At 38.2% G+C, this 26,224-nt stretch overlaps 2 protein-coding genes across 2 annotated transcripts in view; one reads left to right on the top strand and one right to left on the bottom strand.

The window, feature by feature from the left end:
* The first annotated feature begins 84 nt into the window (after positions 1-84).
* On the top strand, positions 85-11,574 carry mrpl13 (mitochondrial ribosomal protein L13). Its single transcript, XM_078253354.1, has 7 exons — positions 85-194; positions 1,402-1,525; positions 1,912-2,005; positions 4,285-4,345; positions 5,874-5,960; positions 7,313-7,434; positions 11,027-11,574. Exons 1-7 carry the CDS (start codon positions 168-170, stop codon positions 11,049-11,051), a joined length of 540 nt encoding a protein of 179 aa, XP_078109480.1. The 5' UTR covers positions 85-167; the 3' UTR covers positions 11,052-11,574.
* Positions 11,575-11,690: 116 nt separating this feature from the next.
* The window catches only part of LOC144519018 (collagen alpha-1(XIV) chain-like), a 150,535-nt gene continuing 136,001 nt past the window's right edge, over positions 11,691-26,224 (bottom strand). The window contains exons 46-48 of the mRNA XM_078251901.1: positions 25,954-26,031; positions 24,801-24,956; positions 11,691-13,226 (exon numbers count right to left, since the gene is read on the bottom strand). Coding sequence (XP_078108027.1) covers positions 12,907-13,226; positions 24,801-24,956; positions 25,954-26,031 — 554 coding nt within the window. The 3' untranslated portion in view covers positions 11,691-12,906. The remainder of the gene's footprint in view (positions 13,227-24,800; positions 24,957-25,953; positions 26,032-26,224) is intronic.

The following is a 26,224-nucleotide window of genomic DNA, read 5'->3' as shown; positions in this document are numbered from 1 at the left end:
AAAATTGCGGTATATGTTGGTACATGAGCTAAATATCCATAAACCCCGTAATATAGGAACAGTGAAGTCTCATATCGTGTTTCAACTGAGAGAAATTACCAAACGGACCGTGACTCACGTTGGTTAAGGGTCAAATGTTTTGAGGATGTGCTGGTAGTTTCATCGAAATGTCAAGTTTCTCTAGATCTGCCCAGGTAACAACTTATACATTTTTATCTCCCAATTTAAACGTTATGTGCGTTAGGTTAATGTAACGCTAAAGCACAAATAGGCCGTTAGCTAACGTGCGTTGCTAACGAGCTAACGTTAGCCACGGTGTGAGTGATATTAATGTAACGGTATACATTTTATTGTAACGGTTAGTAATGTAACGTTAACAAGTGAACTGCCCTCAGCAGTTCGCGAAATACACAGGTGTCAAACCGCGTTGTAAACCTCAACAGTCAAATGATGCTAGCTTAAAGCTTTGTTTTTGTTTTCATTTTAACTTTGGTAAGAAAATGACATAGAAAAAAAGGAATAGGGGATTTGATTTTAATTTCTATGTCAGAGTTTATTGTCCTGGCTTTTTAGTCGAGCATCTGAAAACCACCAACGATTCTGAATCTGAACTGTTATTATACACACACACACACACACACACACACACACACACACACACCCCCCCACTATCATCATCATACAGTTATTTCTATGTCTGCCACATACCTTTTAGGATTTTTTTGCAGACACTTATCCCGTTCTTTATATGTGGTTAATGCAAAGTACAAAGGAGAACTTGGATTGACCAGCAGTGTATTTGGGATGGTGGTGTTTGTTGCGTTCTGTAAATTAGTGTGATACTGCCGGTTCGTGGATAACCTAAAAAGCTTTATTTGGTTTAGGTTCAGGTTGTCACTTGTCATAGTAGTAAAAGCACAGGTGTTATTAATGATGACTCCTTTGTATTAAAGAGTAAGCCATGACAATGCAAGCATGCACAATACTAGGACCCTGAAACTGCTAAATGGAACTCAGCCTCATTTGTTGTATTACTTACACCTGTGCTATCCCTACTGTGACATTTTACATTACATTTAGCTGACACTTTTATCCAAAGTGACTTACAAATGCTATATATCAGAGGTTGCACACCTCTGGAGCAACTAAGGCTTAAGTGTCTTGCTCAGGGACACATTGGTTGATGTATCACAGTGGGAGTCGAACCCAGGTCTCCACACCAAAGGCATATGTCACATCCACTGCCACACCATCACCTGAAAGACATGTCAGAATGTCTTTCAGGAAGAGGCCATTGTCACAGAAAATGTAGGTCTCTTTTCTTTTTCATACCATTAAACCTGTGATGGTCCCATGCCTGTCAGTTTTTTTAACACATGCTTTCTCTCTTTCTTCTTCCAGCAATGGGCGACCTTTGCTCGTTCCTGGTTCCTGATCGATGCCAGAGTGCAGCCTCCTGGAAAGATCGCGACCATGTGTGCTGTTAGATTACAGGGGAAACACAAGCCTATCTACCATGCACTGAGTGAGTTGGAGTCCAATCTGACACAGGACACACACACATAAAGTCATGAGTAACTGTAATATAACCCTTACGCTACGTATAAACCTCAATTTCTTTCTAAACCACAACCCTCTCTTTAAGGTTGTTGTGACATGGAACGGCCATATGATGGCAGTAGAGGATAAACAACAGAACACAGCATTAATACAGTGACATTGTCGGAATAGGTTTTTTGGGAGGATAAGTCTTTATTAGTCTAGCAAACTAGCTGCTGTTTTTGGTATTATCATTGGCATACCAGCCATGTCTGTCTCTCTCTTTGTTGAAATAGTCAACTATTTCTTTTCATCATTTTTACCATAATGATACACCTGAAAATAAATATCTTGTTCTGAACATCTTTGCAGGTGACTGTGGTGACCATGTAGTAGTAATAAACACCAAACACATAGCTTTCTCTGGAAACAAATGGGAGCAGAAAGTCTACTCATCACACACAGGGTAAGTGCATACTCCCTCATATGATACTTCACATTTCCTTTACGTTTTTCCTCTGTTTCCAATTTGTCTTTGTTCTTCAATGCCCATGAACCACTCAGAAAATTTTCAAGAAAAGCATGTCTCAGTGTCTCAGTAGCCACATTCATAGTCTATACTAAAACTCTTGTGGTCAGTTAGTTATGTTGATTTTTTATTCTTGACTCACAGATTTACAACAAACTGTTTGGTTTAAATGACCGATTTCCTGCATAGTACTTAGTGCCTTCGCATTAGAGATTGGGCGTGGTTAGTTTTGTATTTCTCTAAGGTTTGCTTGTAATACAGCACTTTAAAGGGGCACACGGTAGGGTCTGCGTTAGATGCTCTAATATCCCTTAACTGCTGAAAAGCCGTTACAATGCATTTCCATTTTCCACAAGTAGCTAATATATTTCCTTTGTTTAAAAGAGAAAAAAGTATGTGATTTAGATTTGCAGAATAAAAACAGAACGCTCTTTAATATATTCATCAGTTGTTTAGAAGAAGATATTGTCATGTCTGGTAACGGCATATGTATACTTTTATTTTCATATATATCTAATAGCTGTAAACCAGAGAAGTTTTAGGGATGTTAGAGAAAAATGGTCTCATGTCATCTGATACAGTGGGACAAAAAAATATTTAGTCAGCCACCAATTGTGCAAGTTCTCCAACTTAAAAAGATGAGAGAGGCCTGTAATTTTCATCATAGGTACACTTCAACTATGAGAGACAAAATGAGAAAAAAAATCCAGAAAATCACATTGTAGGATTTTTAATGAATTTATTTGCAAATTCCTCGGGACAATAAGTATTTGGTCACCTACAAACAAGCAAGATTTCTGGCTCTCACAGACCTGTAACTTCTTCTTTAAGAGGCTCCTCTGTCCTCCACTTGTTACCTGTATTAATGGCACCTGTTTGAACTTGTTATCAGTATAAAAGACACCTGTCCACAACCTCAAACAGTCACACTCCAAACTCCACAATGGCCAAGACCAAAGAGCTGTCAAAGGACACCAGAAACTAAATTGTAGACCTGCACCAGGCTGGGAAGACTGAATCTGCAATAGGTAAGCAGCTTGGTGTGAAGAAATCAACTGTGGGAGAAATTATAAGAAAATGGAAGACATACAAGACCACTAATAATCTCCCTCGATCCGGGGCTCCACGCAAGATCTCACCCTGTGGGGTCAAAATGATCACAAGAACGGTGAGCAAAAATCCCAGAACCACACGGGCGGACCTAGTGAATGACCTGCAGAGAGCTGGGACCAAAGTAACAAAGGCTACCATCAGTAACACACTACGCCGCCAGGGACTCAAATCCTGCAGTGCCAGACGTGTCCCCCTGCTTAAGCCAGTACATGTCCAGGCCTGTCTGGAGTTTGCTAGTGAGCATTTGGATGATCCAGAAGAGGATTGGGAGAATGTCATATGGTCAAATGAAACCAAAATAGAACTTTTTGGTAAAAACTCAACTCGTCATGTTTGGAGGGGAAAGAATGCTGAGTTGCATCCAAAGAACACCATACCTACTGTGAAGCATGGGGGTGGAAACATCATGCTTTGGGGCTGTTTTTCTGCAAAGGGACCAGGACGACTGATCCGTGTAAAGGAAAGAATGAATGGGGCCATGTATCATGAGATTTTGAGTGAAAACCTCCTTCCATCAGCAAGGGCATTGAAGATGAAACGTGGCTGGGTCTTTCAGCATGACAATGATCCCAAACACACTGCCCGGGCAACGAAGGAGTGGCTTCGTAAGAAGCATTTCAAGGTCCTGGAGTGGCCTAGCCAGTCTCCAGATCTCAACCCCATAGAAAATCTTTGGAGGGAGTTGAAAGTCTGTGTTGCCCAGCGACAGCCCCAAAACATCACTGCTCTAGAGGAGATCTGCATGGAGGAATGGGCCAAAATACCAGCAACAGTGTGTGAAAACCTTGTGAAGACTTACAGAAAACGTTTGACCTCTGTCATTGCCAACAAAGTATTAAGATTAACTTTTGTTATTGACCAAATACTTATTTTCCACCATAATTTGCAAATAAATTCATTAAAAATCCTACAATGTGATTTTCTGGATTTTTTTTTCTCATTTTGTCTCTCATAGTTCAAGTGTACCTATGATGAAAATTACAGGCCTCTCATCTTTTTAAGTGGGAGAACTTGCACAGTTGGTGGCTGACTAAATACTTTTTTGCTCCACTGTACATGTTCAAAGAAACAAGGACTGACCGAGCTTGTCTTTTTCTCTAAAGGTATCCAGGTGGATTTAAACAGGTCACAGCTACCCAGCTGCACCAAAAAGACCCAAAAGCTGTAAGTGTCATCATCAGTATTCTCCATTTTTTTAAATTATTATTTAGAAAGAATTCTAAAACCTCAGATGTTCCACAGTCACATTCCCTACACCATGATTTTTTTTATTATTATACTGTATGTGTGATTTAACCCACATTCTTGGGGATTGAGATTAGTCTCATTTCTTTGTCTGCTACATGCTATGTAGAGCAGGTGCTTCGTGGTTTGACATTTATCCCTTCCTTCATATGTGCTGCTCATGCATATTAATATGAAGTGCAGAGAACAGCGATTAAACTGCAGTGGATTTAGACTGGTGGTGGTGGTTGGTGCGTTTTGAAACTTGGTACAAGAATGCCAGTTCAAAGATAACTCCTGGGGTTTTGGTTGTGTTGCATATTCGTGGTTTCAGGTTTACGGACACTTCATTGCGCTGCATATGCAGTTATACTGACATTTAGAACTTGATGTGACCTTCGTACTGTACTTGACGAACCACTGGCACTTGACGTCTGTGTTGCAAAACATGGAGGCTTTGTCACAAGAGAGAAACCGCCCACTCATGAACCTTTAGACCAGAGATCTTCAACATGGGGTCCGGGACTCCTACGGGGTCCTTAGAGTTACTGCAGTTTTGTGCCACAGACAGGGTCTTTTATATCTTATAAAATGTTGATTGACATCTCACAGTGGGCGCAGGGTGCTGCTCCTGTGGCTCATATCCACTAACACTTGCATTGTGTTGGGTTAGTTAGGTTTGTTTTTACCACTTGCAAGTCTTCACATGCATTGTGCTAAGATCTATTTGTCTACTATTATATTTGTTTACTGTTGCATTAGATTATTGTCTATGGCCTCATTTTAGCATTTGTCTGACCTTTTCCTGCTCGATCTGTATTCTACAACAGCAGACATCAGACTAATCAAAGGAACAGAAGGGGTGTTTAACCTGAATACTGAGCTTCACGGATCAGAAGTGATTGGATGTTGCACACTAGCAACAGGGCTGTTCAGAATCGTTTAACATGTCAACTGCAACAGCAGAATGAGGGCCATACACAAGGGGTTTGTAGACTTTTTCCACGTGTGGCTCACGTAGGCTATAAAAATACTGTGGAATTGCTCTTGTTATGTGGGAAACCCTAAACGTTGGTGAATGACCTGTACTGGTTTCCATTCTGTAGTTTAAAACTAGAAGAGACATTTTCTCTGCTGTTGGCTCTTAGATGATGCAGGTTTTAGTTCAGCCGGTGACCACATACTGTACGTGTGTCCTGTCGGTGGTTTAGTTATAATGAGGTTGGCGAGCGAAGAGAATGATTTGTCAGCGCAGCCTCTGTCCAACATCTCTCTCCAATGTCTCAGTCCAGTAACTCTCTCCAAGTCGAATTCACATTTGTGCAACCAACCTCACATCGAGAAACCGTTTTGGATGCAAATGTGAAAAAAAAGTATGTACGGTTGCTATAGACACTGGCTTAAAAAAGAAAAGAAAAACAGTGAGCTGATTGTATGTCAACCTTTTCAACGTGCTTCTCGTCACCAGATTGTGAAGTTAGCGGTTTACGGTATGCTGCCAAGGAATCTGCACCGCCGCACCATGATGCAACGATTACACATCTTTCCTGATGACGTAAGTGCAGTTTCTCCGTATCTCTCCGAGCTGAGGGGTCTTCAGACTGCCACCCTTACACCTTAATTAACCAGGCTTATTAAGGACAATCAGAAAGAGGGCACATTATGAGGAGCACTGATATAATTTTGCAGACACTGACACAAAATAATTAACCAGTTTTATTCCTCCAGGTCACCTTTACAATTAATATCAATTAATTACTATAAAATTAATATATGTAGTTCAACGTGATTCTTTCCCTTGATGGAGGAAAGTATTAGTCCTTTTCTTCATCTACATTGTCTCTGTGTGTGTGTGTGTGTGTGTGTGTGTGTGTGTGTGTGTGTGTGTGTGTTCCCTCTGGTTGTGCGGTTGTTTCAGAAGCACTTTAACTCGTTCTCACGCTTCTATAACTTAAAGCTGTATCAGTCAATATTTTTATTTTAACAACGGGTCAAATGCCTGTGTTTATGTGAAAGTGTCACAGTGACAAACCCACAGAGCAAGATCAGCCGACTCAGTTCGCCTCAGTTGTGCGGAGTTCTTTCAGCTTTTTGTTTCGGTTTTACGACCCGCAACTTCACTGTTTTGGTTCACTCTCACTGCCCTCATCAGCATTTTTTTGAGTTGCACCAGACAGATGTTTTCAGCAACAAAACTCTAAAAAGCCACTGTACACTGCTCAGGACCAAACAGCAGACGGACTTAGTTAGCAACCAGCATGTGTAACATAGTGAAGCATTTAGCAGCTAAGGTGGTGCGGTGATCTGCAGGCATTTGGTAACATTCATTTATGATTGTTTTAAAATGATGTTGGCGTGAACAACCGGCGTCACACATCACAGCTTCTGCAATAAATAAATAAATAAAAAAGGACTTGACAGACTGTTAATTGACCTTGGCGGCCTGCCCAAATATTAACTGGATGTAATTTTTATCCATGTGAGAGAACATTATTAATTCCAGGCATTGGAAGAAAATCAGATGTTTGAGTTTTGACTTGTAATGTAATCCATGAGGTGTTTGATGTCAGAATATAGAAGTGAGGGAAGTCAGATACCTGTCGTTCTATTTTGGTCCTGACTTGATATACACCATCAGAATTGATGTTGTGCAGTGTGCATCCCTAATTACAAGCAGATGGCTTCCTGAGCCTTGTGAATGTCTGCAGTCTCATCTCCAATTCAGAGCAGTTCAGGCACTGTAAAGTTGCCTGTGAGTATTTTGGAAAGTGGAAATGGTAACTTCTTCTTTATTCTCAGCTTCTTTTTCTGTTATCGGTCTCATTTCCTCCCTTTCTCCTGGAATTTCTTGTCCTGCCCACATTTTACAGTTTAATTTCAATGTCTCCTCTGTCCACCCCTCACTAGGAGCTGCCAGACGACATCCGAGCCAACCTGACGGAGGAGCTGCCGCAGCCCAGAGAAATCCCCAGGAAACTCAGCGAGTACACGCAAGAGGAGATAGACACCTTCCCCAGGCTGTGGACACCGTATGTAGAAACACAAACACTCATACAGTCTCTTCTCAAACACACTAATGACACTGTCTATGTACACAGTGCACACTTATAAATGCTAATACAGATCAAATATACCCGTATAATATACAAAAATGCATACTTACTATTTAGTGCTATTTGTATTCAATTGACTGAACTAAACAGAAAATTCCAAATGTAAACATTTGTGGTAATGCTAACCCATAACGTCTACCTTCTAGTGACTTTTTTAATTGCCATACTTTACATTGACATGCTTTTAAAAATTTCTCGCTTAGGAATCCTTTCTTCATCTTTTCATCCTTTGCACACACAAACACACAATCATATTTCTGTGTCTTGTGCTGATGAGGAACAGGCAGAAGGAGGCGATGTTGATCTGAGTACCATGTCACATTTCTACTTCTCACACCCTCTTTGTGTATACCAAACACCCTGCCTTTGGGATACAGTAGTTGTCATACAATAGCATTAGATTATTTGGAATATTTTATGCTGTTATATCTTTAAAAAGAAATCATTATTTCAAATACTCTAAAACGGGTACTGAAAACCTGTCCGAGATTAACGCATACATTTTTGTATTTTGCATTCAAACGAAATACAGCTTTAAAAATCTGACAGCAGATGGTGAAGGTACCAACGATACGGTGAACTTGACTTTAGAGGAGAGCCACAGTAGGTGGCGTGTCACTGACCATTAACCAGCGCAGTACAGTCTGTTATGTTAATGAGTAAGGAGGGACTCACGTATTGCCCTGGCCCGACCTTCAGCAGTGAACAGTGCAGACGCTTTTACACAGTTTACTACACAACATATGTATTAATGGATCCAATTCTAAAGCGTGCAGACCCCCTTTTTGTGGCCAGTTTCACTCTGGCACTTCAATCATGCATGAAAAAAATAAGATGCAATATTTTTTATTGTAACTACAAACACATGTGGCTGTGGTGTGAATGCAAGTCAGCCAACAGAGAGCTGTCAGTATGTGACATGAGGCACAGAGAACAAAGACTGGCTGTTGGACGAGCAGCCACTTGATTCTTTGGAATAAAATCTAAGGTTAAAAACTCACGTGATACTGCTCCTGTGGGAATCCAGTCATAGGAACTCACATATAGTAGTAGTACTTAAATATATGACCCTTTTTCCCCATGTTGACATTTTTATTCAGTATAGATAAAAGTCTTTGTGGTGTTTCCTGTGTTGTGCTCTGATGGCTGAATGCTGTAGTGCCTTGTGAGCTTTATAAATTAAGGCCATAGTACTTTATGCTATTATCAAACATATAACTGAAGGGCAATGCAATATAACAGGCATCTCAGCTTGTGCTCTGTAGATGTGTGTCAGCAGTTCAGTTGTATTGTTTAACAGAATCTTTGTATTGCAAAACTTTCTGTGTTTCTCCCCGGCCTAGTTGTTGTGCATTTCAATATAAATGGTAAAATGACACAAACGTTGGGAAAGTCAGCAGCCACCACTTCCTCTTTGTACGTATGAGGTTTCTCTGTGGGGTGTGAGGAGAGCATCTGCTATTTGGCATAATCCTATTCATGACTTTTTGAGTCGGGTATTGTCTGGACTGACATTGTGACCCGTGGCTTGCTGATCATGAGAATGTCGTCCTGTTGCATTTCTCTGGCTTCACCTGTAGTAAACGTCATTCTGACAGGTTGACTGAGAGCTTTCTATCTTCCACCCGCTCATCACTAACATTCATCCATCCAGACAGCCAGCCATTCGTAGCTCTTTATCCAGGGCAGGGTTGGTCCTCATCATCCACATCTCATTATAACACCCACGTCCACTGGTTTTCTTAATTTGAACTGCTCAGGTTGTGACTGCTGGTCCTCTCGTAAAAAAGACAAAGTGGTAAATAGAAACAGCTTTACACCTTGTGGCTCAACTTTTAGCTGCATCACAGTCTAATATACAGTAACACCGCTGTTAATGCAGTCAATACACTTTGACTCTACAGAATGTGAGTACTGTGGAACTCAGTCATGCAACTTCTATGTGTTTCTCTACATTGTCCATCATGGGTTGTACATGCAATTTTGTGGAGTTGCTTTTGAATTGTGTTTATTACGTTATTGATTTTGCAAACAATTCTTGGCTTGAGATGATGAGTGGAATGACAGAACCATTTGTCATGATATTAGAGTCAGTTGAGCCAAATAATAGAATTCTCATACATCTAGAGTTAACCAGCCATGCAGATAGTTTGGGTTTTATTTGTCCATGTCCAAAATGTCTCCTCCAGCCTCCAGCCCAACCCAATGGAGGTGAATGGAGGTTTGTTTATGGTTACAGAAAGATTGAATAGCAGCACATCGTTCAAGAAATTATGTCCCAGTCACCCTGGCCAATCCAGAAAAAGAAGAAATAGTCCCAACTATTACTGGACAGCATGTTCTGTAGATTATCCAGAGCAATAGGGACGTTGACATTATTTTTTTTAAACAAAGCTGCTGTTGAATTTTTTTTTCTAAATGTGATATTTCAATGCTGTGAAGCACTACATTTCTTTCACCTCCATTGTATTGGGGTGGCAGCAGAAATCTCAGACTCTCAAAACCTGAACATCTAAAACCAAGTCTGCATGGTGGGTTGCCACAAGAGGCAATTGAGATGCTTTGTTGTAATTTTAGTGTCTACAAATTATCCTAAAAATTACTACAATGCTGACAGCATTTCAGTGATTCTGATGGGGTAACCCCTCCATCTGGTACTTCAAACATAACCCACATTTGGTTCGAATTTATTAAGTGATCCCACTCAGAGGGCTCTGAGCCAAAAACTGTTTTCATTCAGTTACTGTCCTCTTAGTGTTTGTGCCTTGTACAGACACGTACAGCATGTCTGCATTACGTTCAGCATCACTGTCAGAGTGTGTGTGCGCATGGTGATAAATGAGCCACTTCTTATTGTTTACTGGTCCAATCTGCTCAGCCAATCAGTGCGTGTGCTCAGGCCTGTCGCTGTGTGGTCGCCAAGGTCAAGCTAATCCTGGTTTATTTAAGGGATGGGCCTTAGCCTAGTTAATATTCACTCACACTCTGGCATATTAATTTTCCTGATCTGTGTGTGTGTGTGTGTGTGTGTGTGTGTGTGTGTGTCAGGGGAGATGGGGTTGAGGTCATCGAGGGCGACTCAATTGTTACCCTTTATTAAACAAAGTTAATATTCCCTCAGAAAACGTTGGAGCAAAAGATTATTATTCGATATGCGACACACACACACACACACACACACACACACACACACACACACGGTGCTCAGACGCAGAACATCGACAACTTGGTGGCAGAGCTATTACAACTGCTAACATTTTTCTACTTTGTATCAAACCCAATACAGCATGCCCTGATAATATCTGTCTGCTGCAATCTCTGCTCAAAATTAAAGGGGAAAAAACACAAAAATAGGATGCTGTGTCTGGTCTCATTTTGCAAAGAAAAGATAAGATGTGCGTGGTTTGTCATCTGTCACTTTCTCTCCATGTTTTTCCTTGTAATCGGTTCTTTTCCCAGACTCTTATGCCTCCCCATACTAATGCGTTGTCTTATGTTTTCTCCACAGACCTGAAGACTACAAAATGAAATGAAATCGAGGCTGCCCGACGTGACCAAAGCACGCAACGCTGAAAGCAACAGCATCCTCAATAATATTTCTCATTATGATGCTAAGGATTTGCGCCGAGATGTTATCTGTTTGAAAACACAAGTCATAACCCGGGATGCCAACATCATCAACACAAACTCTGTGCTCCTCTACACACAATATACCTCGCTGTTAGTTGTATAACCCTCGACAGCAGACCTGAATTATCCAGAAACAGCTTGAGATTTCACCATGTGGCTCAGCTCTGATCAGAGAAAATCCGATTCTGTGAGTTTTCCTCTCATCATACAACCATGAAATGATCCGATCTGGCCAATAAAAATGACATCTGTTAGCCGGTCCTGCCTTTGTAGGTTTGTGGGTTCACAGTAAAACCCCAATTAATGTGTTACTATGACGACATTCAGGCCATCAGTGTGGTTAGTCTTGTCAGTGTGTTAGAAATGTCCAAAGTGTTGTTAAAGAATAAATCAATTGTGTTTATGGCTAATAAACAATTTAATAAACCTGTTCTTGTCAAGTAGTTTTTTTTACATAAATGGTGTAACAGCTAATTGAAGTTTGACCTTTTCATGTCATTAAAGTTGAACAAATGAGCTAAAACACATTTTATAGTCTCATTACAGATTTATTGGTTATAAAATCAAAAATACAAAATAAATAAGTTCATATTGTACTAAGGGGTGTGGAGGCGAGACACATTCCTTATTAAATCTGTTCAATTTTGACAGTTTCTCAAATAGACCAGGGCTAGCTCACAGCTCAACTTTTAGTTTAGAGCTTCTTTTTTCAGACTGCAGTGCAGGAGGGGTAAAGTTTACACTTGTGTATCCTAATTGGTTTAACTGAGAGCCAGCTGACTGTATTTAATAATAACTGGAGGTCTCATTCCAGCAGGGGGTCAGAGGTCAATCAGTGAGCAAGCGGCTTCCACAGTAATCAGGCCCGGCTGCATAAGAACAATAAACGAAACAAACTGAGGCAGCAAAACGAGACAAACAGCACAGAATCTGAGTATTAAAACCCAGAACAGACCTCGTTCATTATGTAGCAACAGAAGGAAATATTGCAGGACAAAATGTGATGGAAGTCAGATCTTCTGTGAATAAAAAAAGCAATACATTTGATTGTGTTCCACATTGTTAAGGTAATATTAAACTTAACAGAAATGGTATGCTTCTACAGTTAATTTAGGGGCATCAACTCCAATAAGAGTTGGTAAAAAGAAGCAAACTTAACACAATACTGTATGGAGAAAATCACTTCAAGAACAAGAAGACAAGAAGGACATAAAGACAGCATGGAAGGCGGGGAATCGTGATTCATCATTATAAAAAGCAGCCTGTAACTTTACAAATGTTGCCAGCTCAACGTTCTCCATTTGAATTGTAAAATAATCTAGCTAGTTACATACAACCAAAACAAGATGCGCAGGAGACATGCAGCTTCACACAAAAAGAAGGGCTTAGTCCTGAATTCAGCTGTGAGATGGGAAGAAACCGGTCTTACCTTTACATTACCACTGGACGATGCAAACATAGATCAGGCACTTTTCGGACCCCCCTTTTTCACAGAGATATACAAGAGTCCACAGAGCTATTTACATTGTTTCACCAGATGGAGCAAACCACTGGATACACAGGGAGGTGGGGGAGGCTCTCACCATAGTTTCAGATGGGGGACTGTGTGTGTGTGTGTGTGTGTGTGTGTGTGTGTGTGTGTGTGTGTGTGTGTGTGTGTGTGTGTGTCAATGTCTGATTTGTTTCCATGTGTGAATATCAGTGTGTGTGTGTTGTGGTGTGCGGGGCTCAAGCACTTTAGGTGAGTCCATCCTTCCTCTAAAGTCCTCCCTCCTCACTCTCCTCCATGACGACGACATCACGTGAAAACCTCCTGGCGACGCCCGGCGACCTCACCTCCGTGTCCTCAGAGTGGGTGGGGCTCGAGCGGTAACCATGGTGGCCATGAGCCAGTTGTGAGGGCTGTTGGGGGTAGTACTGAGGTGGGTAACCACGGTAATAGGGGTCCTGCTCTTCCTCTCCCTCCTCCTCCTCCTCCTCCTCTTCGTCTTCGCCTCCTTGGTCGTTGTTGTAAGCCACTGCAGCAGGGTTGTACGGCTGGTTATAGGGCTGGTAGCCGCCGTGAGGCAGGGGTTGGACTGGGGTGGTGGGAACATTTAGGGTCAGTTTGACTGAATGTTTCTGGATCACCGCAGCTAACATAAAACCACCACCAAGGGGAACATGGAGCAATGTTAAGGCTGACGTTTGGACTAAACCACCTTAAATGCCGACCATCACTTAAAAGCAATAAGGAGGCAGTGTGCTGTTAAAAGGTTACAAAACAATTGTTTTGTAACAGTTGCACATGCAGATTTGAGACCTACGATAGTCCAAACGTTTTGGTTAATGAGGAAGTGTGTTAATGACATTTCGTTTGTGGGCTACCCAATATTGCCCAGATCTGATCATTTTTCCAGAAATGAAAAGATCACATCTGGGTCACATTAGCAGTACATGAGATGTACAAATAGAGGGGTTGTTCAATAATAAATGCAGCTAATCAGCATCAAAGCAATTCATCACTATTTAGTGTTTTTTAAAGCCATCAGGCTTTAAAAAATCTCTACAAAAATTATTTTTTCGTAGAGATTTGAGCTTGAAGCGGAGGCTGTGCAGCAAACCATTGTGTGCACGAGAATTTGTTGACAGATGTCACTGAGATCAGTGGTGGTGATCATCGCAGCAGCGTTTTGGGGTTTTGTTATTGTTATGTGGGAAGGTAAGCTAATCCATTTTTGTCTCAGAGACTGTAAATGATGAAGCAGCCAGATTAACGATCCAAATCTATCAAGAAAGTTAACTGATAGTCGAAATGAATCCAGTTTCTATTTAAATAAGGAATCACAGACTGTGTTCATGAAGACTTAAATCTGGTGCGAATGTTTCTAAAAACTTACACCAGACCTAAATGAGGACACAGAGTTGACTAAAATCACTTGTTAACTTTAAATGAGCTTTAAATACCTTTAAATTTCCCATGCTGTGAGATTGCTTAAAAAATCCAAATAATTTGACAGAAGATCAAACGAAAAATGAAGTGTTTGTCGCAAGAGTCATTTAGAAAAAAAGGTCTCTGTAGAAACAAAATTTAAAAACCACTGCTGCAGGGTTAGAGGTCAAACACCGGGGCCAGGAGTAATTATCCATCAGGAAATATGGAGGCGTCGAAGAAATAATTTATCAATTTCAAACAACTCAGTTTTTAGTCTTATGTACAGGGCACAGAGGGAGGAGTGGAGGGAGGTGAGGTGAGGAGAGGAGAGGAGGACGGTTGGAGAATGCTCCTCAGTAATCATTCCCATAGTCCTGTTGAACTTCAGTCAGGAAGAGGAAGAAACAGAGGGAGGGGAACACAGGGAAGATGTTACACCTCATATCAGGAGAAAAACCCAACAACACCAAAGACTTCCCCAGCTATTGGGTTGCAGTTTTTGAGGTAGTAAAATGAAGTGTTATAATCTGATTCTCTCTTTTAGGGGAAGAAAATACACACACCCTGAGTAAATTCTTGCAAAAATATTTAGCTCAAATAAATGTTAAGACTTTCAAATTAAAATGTTTGGAAAGAAGGAAATGTGTCAGATCTCTATTTCTCTTTCTGTACATGAGAAAGTATGAATAAAGATTTACAACACAGAAACATTTAGTAAAAGAATGTAGAGTATACCCAGAAAAAAAGCATGCATTGTAAGTAATACTGAATCAAACTCTGCAAGCCCAGCAATTTATAACAAATTACTGAACAAATACTCATTTAAAGGTGATTCATAGCATATGCACAGCTACACTAAAATATGATAAACTTCTTTATGAATGCTATACTATGACTTTTTTCGACATACTGTATTATGACTTATTTGGCATACTATACTATGAAGTTTTCATGACTTTTTTCGACATACTTTACTATGGCTATTTTCTACATAGTATACTATGATGTTTTTATGATTTATTGACGTACTATACTATGATGTTTTTATAACTTTTTTTGACATACTATACTATGACTTTTTTACGAAAACAAACTTTGTGTCAGACGAAAGGTCTAATCTTACATGTTTCAGGAAGTTTTGAGGGCCAATGTCCTACGTTAAAGAGACGAATATCCCAAAATCAGTCAGTTCTATGTCAGGTAAGATAGCTTAGGGTGATAAGAGAATGCTTCAAAGACAGAAGGTTTGGTGTTCAAATCCTATATGTCTTATTTAGTTTTGAGATCCAATACATTAGTGAAAGAGACAAATATGCCAAAAACATAAACCTGTTTGACAGGCCAGCTAGCTTAGGGTAATCAGAGTATGACTGGAATGTCCAATATACTAAGTGAAAGAGACAAATGATTAGAGTGTTCAAATCCTATAGGGTGCAATTAGATTGCAATAATAAGGAATACAAATAGATGTAGAAGAAAAATTGTGTTCCTGTCAGTCTCTTTCCCAACCTGTTGCTTTGGAGAGATACATACTATGACTTTTTTTTATCACTTTTTTTGACATGCTATACTATGACTTTTTTATAATTTTTTTTCGACATGCTATATACTATTACTTATTTATCAATTATTTTGGACATGCTATACTATGACTTTTTTTATCACTTTTTTCGACATGCTATGCTACAACTTTTTTATTATTTTTTTGGACATGCTATACTTTGACTTATTTATCAATTTTTTCGACAAACAATATTATGACTTTTTTCGACATGCTATATACTATTACTTATTTATCAATTGTTTTGGACATGCTATACTATGACTTTTGTATAATTTTTTTCAACATACTATACTATGACTTTTTTATCACGTTTTTTGACATACTATACTATGACTTTTTATCACTCTTTTCAACATCCTATACTATAACTTTCTTAATCACTTTTTTCAACATATGACATTTTTATCACTTTTTTCGACATACTATTCCTGACTATTTCATATCTTTTTCCGACATATTATAGTATGACTTTTTTTGACATGCTATAATATGACTTTTTTCAACGTACTATACTATGACTTTTTAATCACTTTTTTTTTCAACATGCTATACTATGACTTTTTTACAAAAACATAATCATTGTGTCAGGTCAGCTAGCTTTAGGGTAATAAGCTTTTGATTGGAAGACAGAAGGTTGAGTGTTCAAATCTTACATGTTTCAGGAAGTTTTGAGTTCCAATGTCCTAAGTTAAAGAGACGAATATGCCGAAATCGGAAACTGTTCTGTCAGGTCACATAGCTTAGACAGATAAGAGAATGACTTAAAAACAAAAGGTTCGGTGTTCATATCCTATGTGTCCCATCTAGTTTTGAGGGCCAATACACTAAGCAAAAGAGACAAATAAGCTAAAAACATTACTTTGGTGTAAGGTCAGATAGCTTAGAGTGATAAGAGAATGATGGGAAAACAGAAGGTCAGGTGTTCAAATTAGGGCTGTCAATTGATTAAAAAATCAAATCTAATTAATTACACACTCTGTGATGAATTAATCACATACATAATTAATGGTGCCTGAACCGATGCTTTGTAAGAAAAGGGTACTAAACAACAGTTGGTGACATTAAAGAACAGCTTGTTTATTGCTAAGGCCATATGGTCAAAATTAAATGATTTAATAATAATGTATAACAATAATAACTTATTTAACTAGTTAATTGCTGTTGAACGACAAAAACAACCACCAGATGGGAAAAGGACATTTACAATAACTTCAAATGCACCACGAGACTGTAGTTTACCAGTTTCATTGAACGCAAATGTGTTGTTTCTCCGACGGCAGCTGCAGATTGTTACATACGTGTTAATTCCAGCTACTAGCTAGCGGTAGGCTAACGTTAGCTGCTGTCGAGTATAGTGTTTTTTTTGTTTTTTTTTATTGACAAAAAAGCACCAACATACAAAACTCTCGTTGGGGAAAAGGATATACATGCGTATATACAATACAAATGTTGTCAATGTACAAGAAGGAATTACCTAATCAAAAGAAACAACAAAGAATAAAACAAAAAGGGGGAGCTGCTTAAAATACACAAGTCAAAAGCAAAAAGGCTAGGGAACGTAAAATTAACATTTAGAGCGGTACACAAGGAGAGACTAATCAAAACAGTAGTTCCCTAGATATGTCACTACACATTTTCCTTGCAATCTTAGTAGATTTGATCTTTTTCAGTGAGGAAAAAAAAATTTAAAGTCATGTATAAACCAAACAAAGGAAGGCTTAGAACACCTCCACTTACTGCAATGTTTTACCCATTAGAATAATCATATTGAGTAAGTCTGATACTGATGAATCTATATTATCCATATAAAAGAGGATGTGTGGCAAGGTGAGAGTAGGGATATTATCCATTTTAAGTGACAGCCAATTATGTATCTCAGACCAGAAGCTGTTAGACACGGGGCAAAAAAAGAACATGTGTTCCAGAGTCTCATCAGCCACCTCACAATTGGAAAACAATTGAATTGGCTTTCTTAACATTATCGGAAGAAACATACAGGGAGTGACATGGATAAATTACTTTGGAAATACCTTCTGATTTAGACAGAGTTACTCTACCAAAGATGGTGAGATCTCTGGTAAGCCAGCGACTCAAAGATTTCTTCATATCTATTAAACGGTTAGAAAATGTAACGTCTTCCCTTCTAATAGCATTTTTAGATAAAACTATTCCTAGATATTTCACTTCAGCTTTAACCTCAATTGAAGAGATGATGAAATCCGTTGATGAGTGAATGGGAAGTAGCTCACATTTTTTAATATTGAGGGTTAATCCTGAAGCTTTAGAGAAAATCGAGATTGAATCAAGGGCAACATCAACCATGAATTTATTCCTTAAAAGGATTGCTGTGTCGTCTGCAAATTGACAAATTTTAAATTCCTTGTCAAATATTGAGATCCCATGCAAGTCGGGTTGTGATTAATGAGCATTATAAGTGATTGGGTGGCTAGAATAAACAGTTTGGGAGAAATCGGACATCCCTGCCTAATACCGCGGAGCACTTCAAACCTAGGAGTTATACTAGGATTCAGGGTCACAGAGCTATATATGTCAGTATAAAACATCTTAATTATTTTACAGAAGTTACTCCCAAAACCTAAAAAATCTAAGATTTCAAATAAAAAGGTATGTTCAACAGTATCAAATGCCTTAAAAAAATCAAGAAATAAAATAAAAGCATCAGTGTTAATGAAGTCTCGATAATCAAGCATGTCTAGTAGCAGCCTGGTATGGTTATGTATATTTCTACCCTTCATGAAAGCTGATTGACACTCGTCAATAATATGTGATAATCCCTCATTCAGACGATTAGCATAGACAAGTGCCAGCAATTTATAATCGTTACATAACAAGGTAATTGGTCTCCAATTATCCAATAAAAGATTATCTTTGTTAGGTTTGGGAATTAGGGTGATGAGACCATGTTTCATAGTGGGAGAAAGATTACCTTTTGAGATACAATCTAAATAGGCATTATAGAGCATTTCCCTGGTATCACTCCAAAAGAAAGACAAAAAAACTCTACGGTTAGCCCATCTATTCCAGGTGACTTCCCCTTAGACATCTGTTGAACTGCTAAGTCTAGCTCTTCAGTTCTTAGCTCATCTTCCATAAGTTGTTTAAAGTTATCATCCATTGTCTTTTTAAACCCCTGGATCTTATCTAAGAAAAAACAACAATCTTCTTTAGAAAAAAGGGATTTATACAAGTTACTATAAAAAGCTTTAATGTTTTCGTTTCAACAATAATACTATTTAACTTCCGAATTTTTTTCCTTCGTCTGTCTTTGTTTTTCCAGACTAAAAAAAGTAAGAAGAGTTTTTCTCCCCTTCTTCAATCCAACGAGCCCTTGAACGAATAAATGCTCCCTTGGCCTTTTCCAGATATATATTATCAAGATGGGACTGTAAATTGTTTAATTCAGTCTGTTCTTGCAGAGTGAAATCATTTTTACAGCATAGCGTATTGATGCGCTTAATGATGTCCCTTTGTCTTATCTTTTTAAGTGTTGATGATTGCTTACTTGTTCTGATAGCTATTTGTTTAACTTTGAATTTAAACCATTCCCATTTACTCAGAAAAGACATTTCCAATTCACCTACTTCTTTAACCAGTTGTTTAACTACATTACAAAACTCAGTATTTTCCAAAAGGTTATTGTTAAATTTCCATATGGAATTTATGTTATTCTCTCTTCTACCCGAGAAAGTGTCAAGGATATTACACAATGATCAGTCAGGGGTGATGATGAAATATCACATCTATTAACCTCATTATTGAGATTGTCTGATATTAACCAATAATCCAATCTTGCACTGGTTTCTTTGTGTTCTGGTTGGGTTTTTCATTCTCCAATAATCTATTAGATTGGCCTTTGTGATCAATTCAACAATTGTTACATCAAGTGTGTGGCAATGTCTCTTTGATGGTTAGCGGTCTAACCAAAGATCAGGGGCTAGGTTGAAATCTCCCCCAATTATTACTCTATCCGTTGAAAAAAGCATTTTCCATTCCTTTAAGTACTTACTTAAGGATGAGAAGAGATTTTTGTTCTGTGCTCTCTTGTTATAACCATACACACATAATAAGATGTAGTTTATACCGTTCATTTCTGTCGCAACCATTAACCGGTAGAGTCACTTTTATGGTCAATAATTTCCCCAGGAAATCTATTTAATAAAATCATAACTCCTGCGGAGTGTGACGTTCCATGACTGAAAAAGATGGAGTCTCCCCATTGCAATTTCCAAAATTTTGTGTCAGCTTCAGCTGAGTGAGTTTCTTGTAAAAAAACACAATTAGCCTTTTGCTCCTTACAGAAAAGAAACATAGCCTTACGTTTTACATTATCTTTCATCCCCCTAGTATTTAAAGAAATAAAGGACAACATTTAGGTAATAAGTAGATAATCTATAAACAATGCACAAAAGAGTGTAACGATGCGCAGGAATGAGTAGTTAGTCCTAAATCTATATGTTTTGTGTAAAACTATAGAGGGAGAAAGGGAAACCTACAAACCGAACAGCTATTGTAGCAAAGTTCTATTTAAATACAAAATCAATTTTGCCTACTTTGTTATAATATTCTTAACTTTGGCATAACAAGAGATATCAAGGGGTGACCAATTGCAATACCAAATATGAACAGGTAAACAAGGTAAACATTCAGTATCTGCCATATACTGGCGTGCAAATATATTTGAAGTCAACAACGTAACATTAACCATGCTGCAATCATAACATCAGGTTATTTAACCTCGAATGTTCAGTGATGCATTAACAAACAAAGTGCGGGTAGTGTTAATACTTACATATCTGAGCGTTTATGTCAAACAAACAATAAGATTAAAGTTTCACTGAAAAACGTGATTGTAGGCTGAATTTCTGACAGCCATTCAAATTATAACAAAACAAGTGTTCAGTTTGGGTCCACTCTCCGGTTATCGATCAGAGCGTATCCTTCTTTCAAGAATGCCCGTTTACCTGTCTTTCTGGCTTCTTGGACCAGTGGCCACAGCTTCGCACGCGCCTCCCGGTCTTCTTTCGAGAAGTCTTCTTTGAAGCGTATGTGCATGTCTTTACACACTCTCGCATCCTTCGACTTCTTCCAAACATCATCCCGCACCGTTCTCATCCCGAACTGAATGATGATTGCTCTCGGTGTGTTATTTGAGGTAGCGGCGTCGCCTTTCCTTCCCAGCCGGTGAACAGTGTCAACGGTGTCACGCAGCCTCTCCACTGATATTGGAACAACTCTTGTCAGTATCCCCTATGACAACTTCTCTCGTGTCCTCGCCATCCTTTTCAGTGAGGCCAATCATCCTCAGATTCCACCTTCTTTTGTACCGGGTTTGCTCTGAACATGCTTCTTTCAACAAGCGGTTTTCTTTCTGAAGGCCTCCTATTTTTTTCTGAAGCACGCAGATGTCTCCTCGGTTTTCTTTTGCTGCGGTTGTGTTAGCTTCAATACGTCTGTCGAAACTTTTCAAAAGTTCCATCTGCTCGTCCATTTTTTTGGTCAGAATTTGTACAGCTTGTAGAATTGCAGCGCCAGTATTCGCGTCCTCACTTTCCCTTTGGTGTCTCGGTTTCTTTGGATTCGGCTGTTTAATTGGCGTGTTTTTTGTTAATTTTGTCTTCTTTGGATGAGTGTTGCTCCGCTTCCATTTCTTCCTCAATGTCAAAATCATCACATGCCTCGTGGAGAGCAGTCAAGTTGTAGTTTTGGTCGGACATGATTCCAAACAACGAAGAAAAAAAACCCAGAATGATGTAGTAGCTTACTTTTGTCACTTAATTTTGACCCTACATTGAATAGCTGTTTAGTAGAGGGGTTGTTACACCAGATTTCGGTAGCCAGGGTTGGCAGGAAGAAGATTTTTAGAAGTAAATGTTCCAATTAATGATCCAGGCAGCACATTCTCGTCTCCCTCCTTTATTTTACAGTCCAATGGTGGCTAGAACGGCTCCGTGTCAAAGTTCAATATGGAATGTATTAATCTGCTTTATTTTTTTTAAGGTGTTATTTTTTCTCAGATTAATTAATCGAAATTAATGCGTTATTTTGACAGCCCTAGTTCAAATCCTGTATATATCTCATTATATTTCATTTTCGTTTTGAGGTGCAATATGCAAAGTCAAAGAGACAAATACGCAAACTGTTATGCCAGATCAATTAGCTTAGGGTAATATGAGTATGACTGGACGACCGAAGGTTTAGTGTTCAAATCTTACATGTTTTGGAAAGTTTTGAGGTCCAAATATGCTAAGTGAAAGAGACAAATATGCCAAACATGACTTTCGTGTCAGGTCAGATAGCTTAGAGTAATAAGAGACTATTTGGAAGACAGAAGGTCAGGTGTTCAAATCCTATATATATATATATATATATATATTTAATTATATTTCATGAACTTTTGAGGTCCAATATGCAAAGTGAAAGAGACAAATATGCCAAAAACATAACTTTTGTGTCAGGTCAGATAGCTTAGGGTGATAAGAGAATGATTGGAAGACACAAGGTTGAGTGTTCAAATTCTGTATGGTGCAATTAGTTTCAGACCTACATTACAGTAATGAAGAATACAAATAGATGGAAAGAACACTTTTGTTCAGTCTCTTTCCCAACCTGTTGCTTTGGAGAGATACATGCAGCTTTCAACATACAACATACAACATACTATTTTTGACATAATATATTATGACTTTTTTTTATCACTTTTTTCGACAAGCTATACTATGACTTTTTTCGACATGCTATACTAAGATTTTTTTCAACATGCTATACCAAGACTTTTTTATCACTTTTTTCGACATACAATACTATGACTTTCGTATAATATTTTTAGACATACTATACCATGACTTTTTTTTAATCACTTTTTTCGACATGCTATACTAAGACTTTCGTATAATTTTTTTCGACGTACTACACTATGACTTTTGTCGACATGCTATACTATGACGTTTTATGACCATTTCAACATACTTTACTATGATGTTTTCATGATTTTTTGACAAACTATACCAAGACCTTTTTATGACTTTTTTCGACAATGACGTTTTTATGACTTTTTTTGGCATGCTATACTATGACTTTTTTGTACATAGTATACTATGACCTTTGTTAGGAATTTTTGACAGACTATACTATGACGTTTTTATGACTTTTTTGACATACTATGACATACTATACTATGACTTTTAATGACATACAATACTATGGCTTTTTATGACTTTTTTTTATGACATACTATACTATTACCTTTTTCATTATATTTGTTTGACATGCTATGCGATGACTTTTTATCACTTTTTTCGACATGCTATACTTACATTTTTATCACTTTTTTTCGAGATGCTATACTATGACTTTTTTCACTTTTTTTGACATATTATACTATGACTCTTTTCAACATGCTAAACTATGACTTTTTTCGACATGCTATACTATTACTTTTTTCTCATTTTTTTCAAAATGCTATACTATGATTTTTTTCGTCATACTATACTATGACGTTTTATGATTTCTTTTTGATATACTATGCTATGACTTTTTATGACATTTTTTTATTACGACTTTTTATGATTTCTTTTTGAAAAACTATGCTATGACATTTTTTACGACATACTATACTATGACTTTTTATGACATTTTTTATGACATACTATACTATGCCTTTTTAATTATATTTTATGACATACTATACCATGACTTATTATATTTTTTATTACATACTATACTATGACTTTCAATTATATTTTCATGACATACTATACTATGACTTTTAAGTGACTTATTTAAGGCATACTATATTATGACTTTTTTTTTAACCTCTTGACAGCCAGTAATGAGATATGAGATATGATAGGCTAACTGTGTTATTCCCACAGTTTTAAACAGCATACAGAAACTTATGGGTTTGGTTAAGTAAGAAATACCAGTAAACTGATCTATACCTTTAAATATGAGCTGCAATATCTAGCTGCTGTGAAAGGAACAATACTACTCCACATACTGTATTTTCATTTAAAGTGGTCAGGGAGGCTGCATTTAATCCTTGCATGGTTGAAAATAAGTCATACAAAAAACATTTGACTGGAATCAATTTACATAAAATGGTTTGATGGATGAAATAATGTCTCATCCATCTGCTACTTTTAGCAGATGATGTTTCATTAAGACGACTCATCAGAAGCTGTTAGATGTGTAATATCCCTGCTGAGATGGCCCAAGACAATGGACCCATAAATGTCCTCATCACTATGAATATTCAAAGACGTCCAGTGTATGTGTGTGTGTCTGAATGTGAGTGTAACATCATATTTTATTACATCTTAATATAGACAAATAGCTTCGGGTCAGTGACACAGTTAACTTCTTAATCCATCAGTGTGGACATGACTGTATAAATGTCACAGTAGAACAACCATAAAAGCTAGATCACTCTCCAATTCTTTGAGAGCTTTATGAGAACAATAACTATCTCACAGCTGGCTGTCACTGTGAAAACAATATTTCAGTGTTTTATACGTGTAAAAGATGGTTTATACAATGGAAAGACTGGGCAGGGTTAGACTGTCTCAGCTCGATACATTAGCAAATATAACAATAAAACAAATATGTCTGAATAAATCTTAGTAACACTGATGGTTTCTCTGAACAAGTCTTTCCAAAGTGTAAAATAACAGATTTTAGGTTAATGGACAATCGGGAAAAATAAGGTCTAAATAAAGAACAGCAAATGTTTTTGTTAAGTCTGGATATTTGGTGAAAATATTTCAGTCAAAATGTTATTTTTGTTTCAATTGCCAGAACCTGACCTAATGTCTACATGTGTGCTTTTGTGTTCATTTGTCTACAGCAGTGATTTATAAACTTTTTTGTCATGGCCTCTTTTAAACAAATCAAAATTACGACAAAATTAGCATTTTTGTATAGAGATGCCTTCTACAGTATGCTGTAGGCATGATCATAGTTATAATCAAGTTATAATTGTTAAAAATACTGTAAGAAACACTTAAAATGTCCTCATATCTGCTCATGACTACATTATAGTGGTTTATAAACCGTTTTATTAAATTAATTAAATGAATAAACTGCTTAGAAATGCTAAATAAGGGGGGTTGAAGTAAAGTGTTACCACAGAATAAATAGCAGCTGAATGATGTTTACCTCCGACGTTGTACCCCACACAGGAGTTCTGGTCACAGTATCCTGGTGGGCCAGCTGGTCCTGAGGCACCTGGATTCCCCGACCTCCCCGGTGTTCCCGGGTTACCAGGCCGACCAGGGGGACCCTGGCTGCCTGTCCGTCCTTCACCTGGCGGGCCTGAGGATAGAGGGAAGTTTGTGTTAAAGATGGGCGAGTACATTAAATCAGTCATCAATAAGCATCCAGTAAAATGACACCGCCAGTGTGATGCCTGGTGAGAGGGGATAAAGGAATAAAGGGAAGGAAAATAAACTGAAAATGTGTCAAACAGGCTACATCCTGTTACTGTCATATCACCTCTTCAATCTCTTCTAAATCCCTCTCACTGCTGCTGTGACAACATGGCAGAAAGGACATGATTGTCATTTCTGGATGAGTGAGATGATAGTGAATGTCCTGAGGGCAGGAGCGGGAATAACACAGTTCTTAGCTGAGATTTAGTCAGAAGCTTCTGTTTTCTGTTTACACAAGAGAAAGTGCTCCATCAGGACTCACTTCAGCAGTCAGCCAAAATATGAAATCAATATTTTGATAGGAGCTAAACTTATCATCCCACAAATATTCCAGAAAAGCACGGCAAATAAAGACGGATAGCTCTGCCCTGTACCTTTCTCTCAGAAAAGATTTCCTTTTTCATATATTAAAGTTTTGAATTTCCTTATTAACAGTTTTTTTATCATAGATAAGTTTCAGGGGACTTTTGTCAGCTTGTTCTTCGCGTATTGATCGCACAACAGTAAACAGAAAATCCCAGCACATATTTTCATTACACAAACCCCAAAGTCCACACAGAGCACAGGGAAATCAATACAGCGAAGTCTATTCACGGTCCAAAACGTCTGCTTGCTTTTCTCAGACAAATATTTAACAGAAAGTAAAGCAGATCCAAACCACATTAGGGTATCTGTGCTATCATATTGTTTCAATATTTGAAACATTTAGGGGTTTTTTTTTCCAGAGGGAACACAATGAAAAATATTCTACATATGGTAGCTCCAGCTAGGCTGCAGTTGGAAAACACCAAAAGAATGTTCAGGAACAGAATTATGTTAAATTATCTGGTTTAGCTTACCGAGCATGCTCAGAACTGTTTGTACGTTTTTCAGTATCTTACCTGGAGGTCCAGATTGTCCTCGAGGTCCCTGACTCCCAATCCCAGGACTCCCCCTCTCTCCCTTCTCTCCCGGCAGACCTGGAAACACACACAGTTCAAAGTGATCCACTTTAGACTCAAAATCACATCTCATGGTGCATACACAGCTCCCTAAGAGGGTAACTTTTTTTTTGTTTAAGGTGCTTGTAATAAGCAGTAATCACAACCTTTTTGGCTTATGACCCTTTCAGAGTTTAGGCAGGACCATCTGAGAGATTTCCCCTATAAACCT

Source organism: Sander vitreus, chromosome 6, assembly GCF_031162955.1.
Source record: "Sander vitreus isolate 19-12246 chromosome 6, sanVit1, whole genome shotgun sequence".
NCBI classification, from domain to species: Eukaryota; Metazoa; Chordata; class Actinopteri; order Perciformes; family Percidae; genus Sander; species Sander vitreus.
This window is presented reverse-complemented; position numbering and strand designations above follow the sequence as displayed.

Excerpts from the sequence above, each read along its gene's own strand:
- mrpl13 (XM_078253354.1), top strand. The coding sequence starts at position 168 with ATGTCAAGTTTCTCTAGATCTGCCCAG. Across the intron at positions 2,006-4,284 it reads GTCTACTCATCACACACAGG|GTATCCAGGTGGATTTAAAC; the intron begins GTAAGTGCATAC and ends TTTTCTCTAAAG. Across the intron at positions 7,435-11,026 it reads TTCCCCAGGCTGTGGACACC|ACCTGAAGACTACAAAATGA; the intron begins GTATGTAGAAAC and ends TTTTCTCCACAG.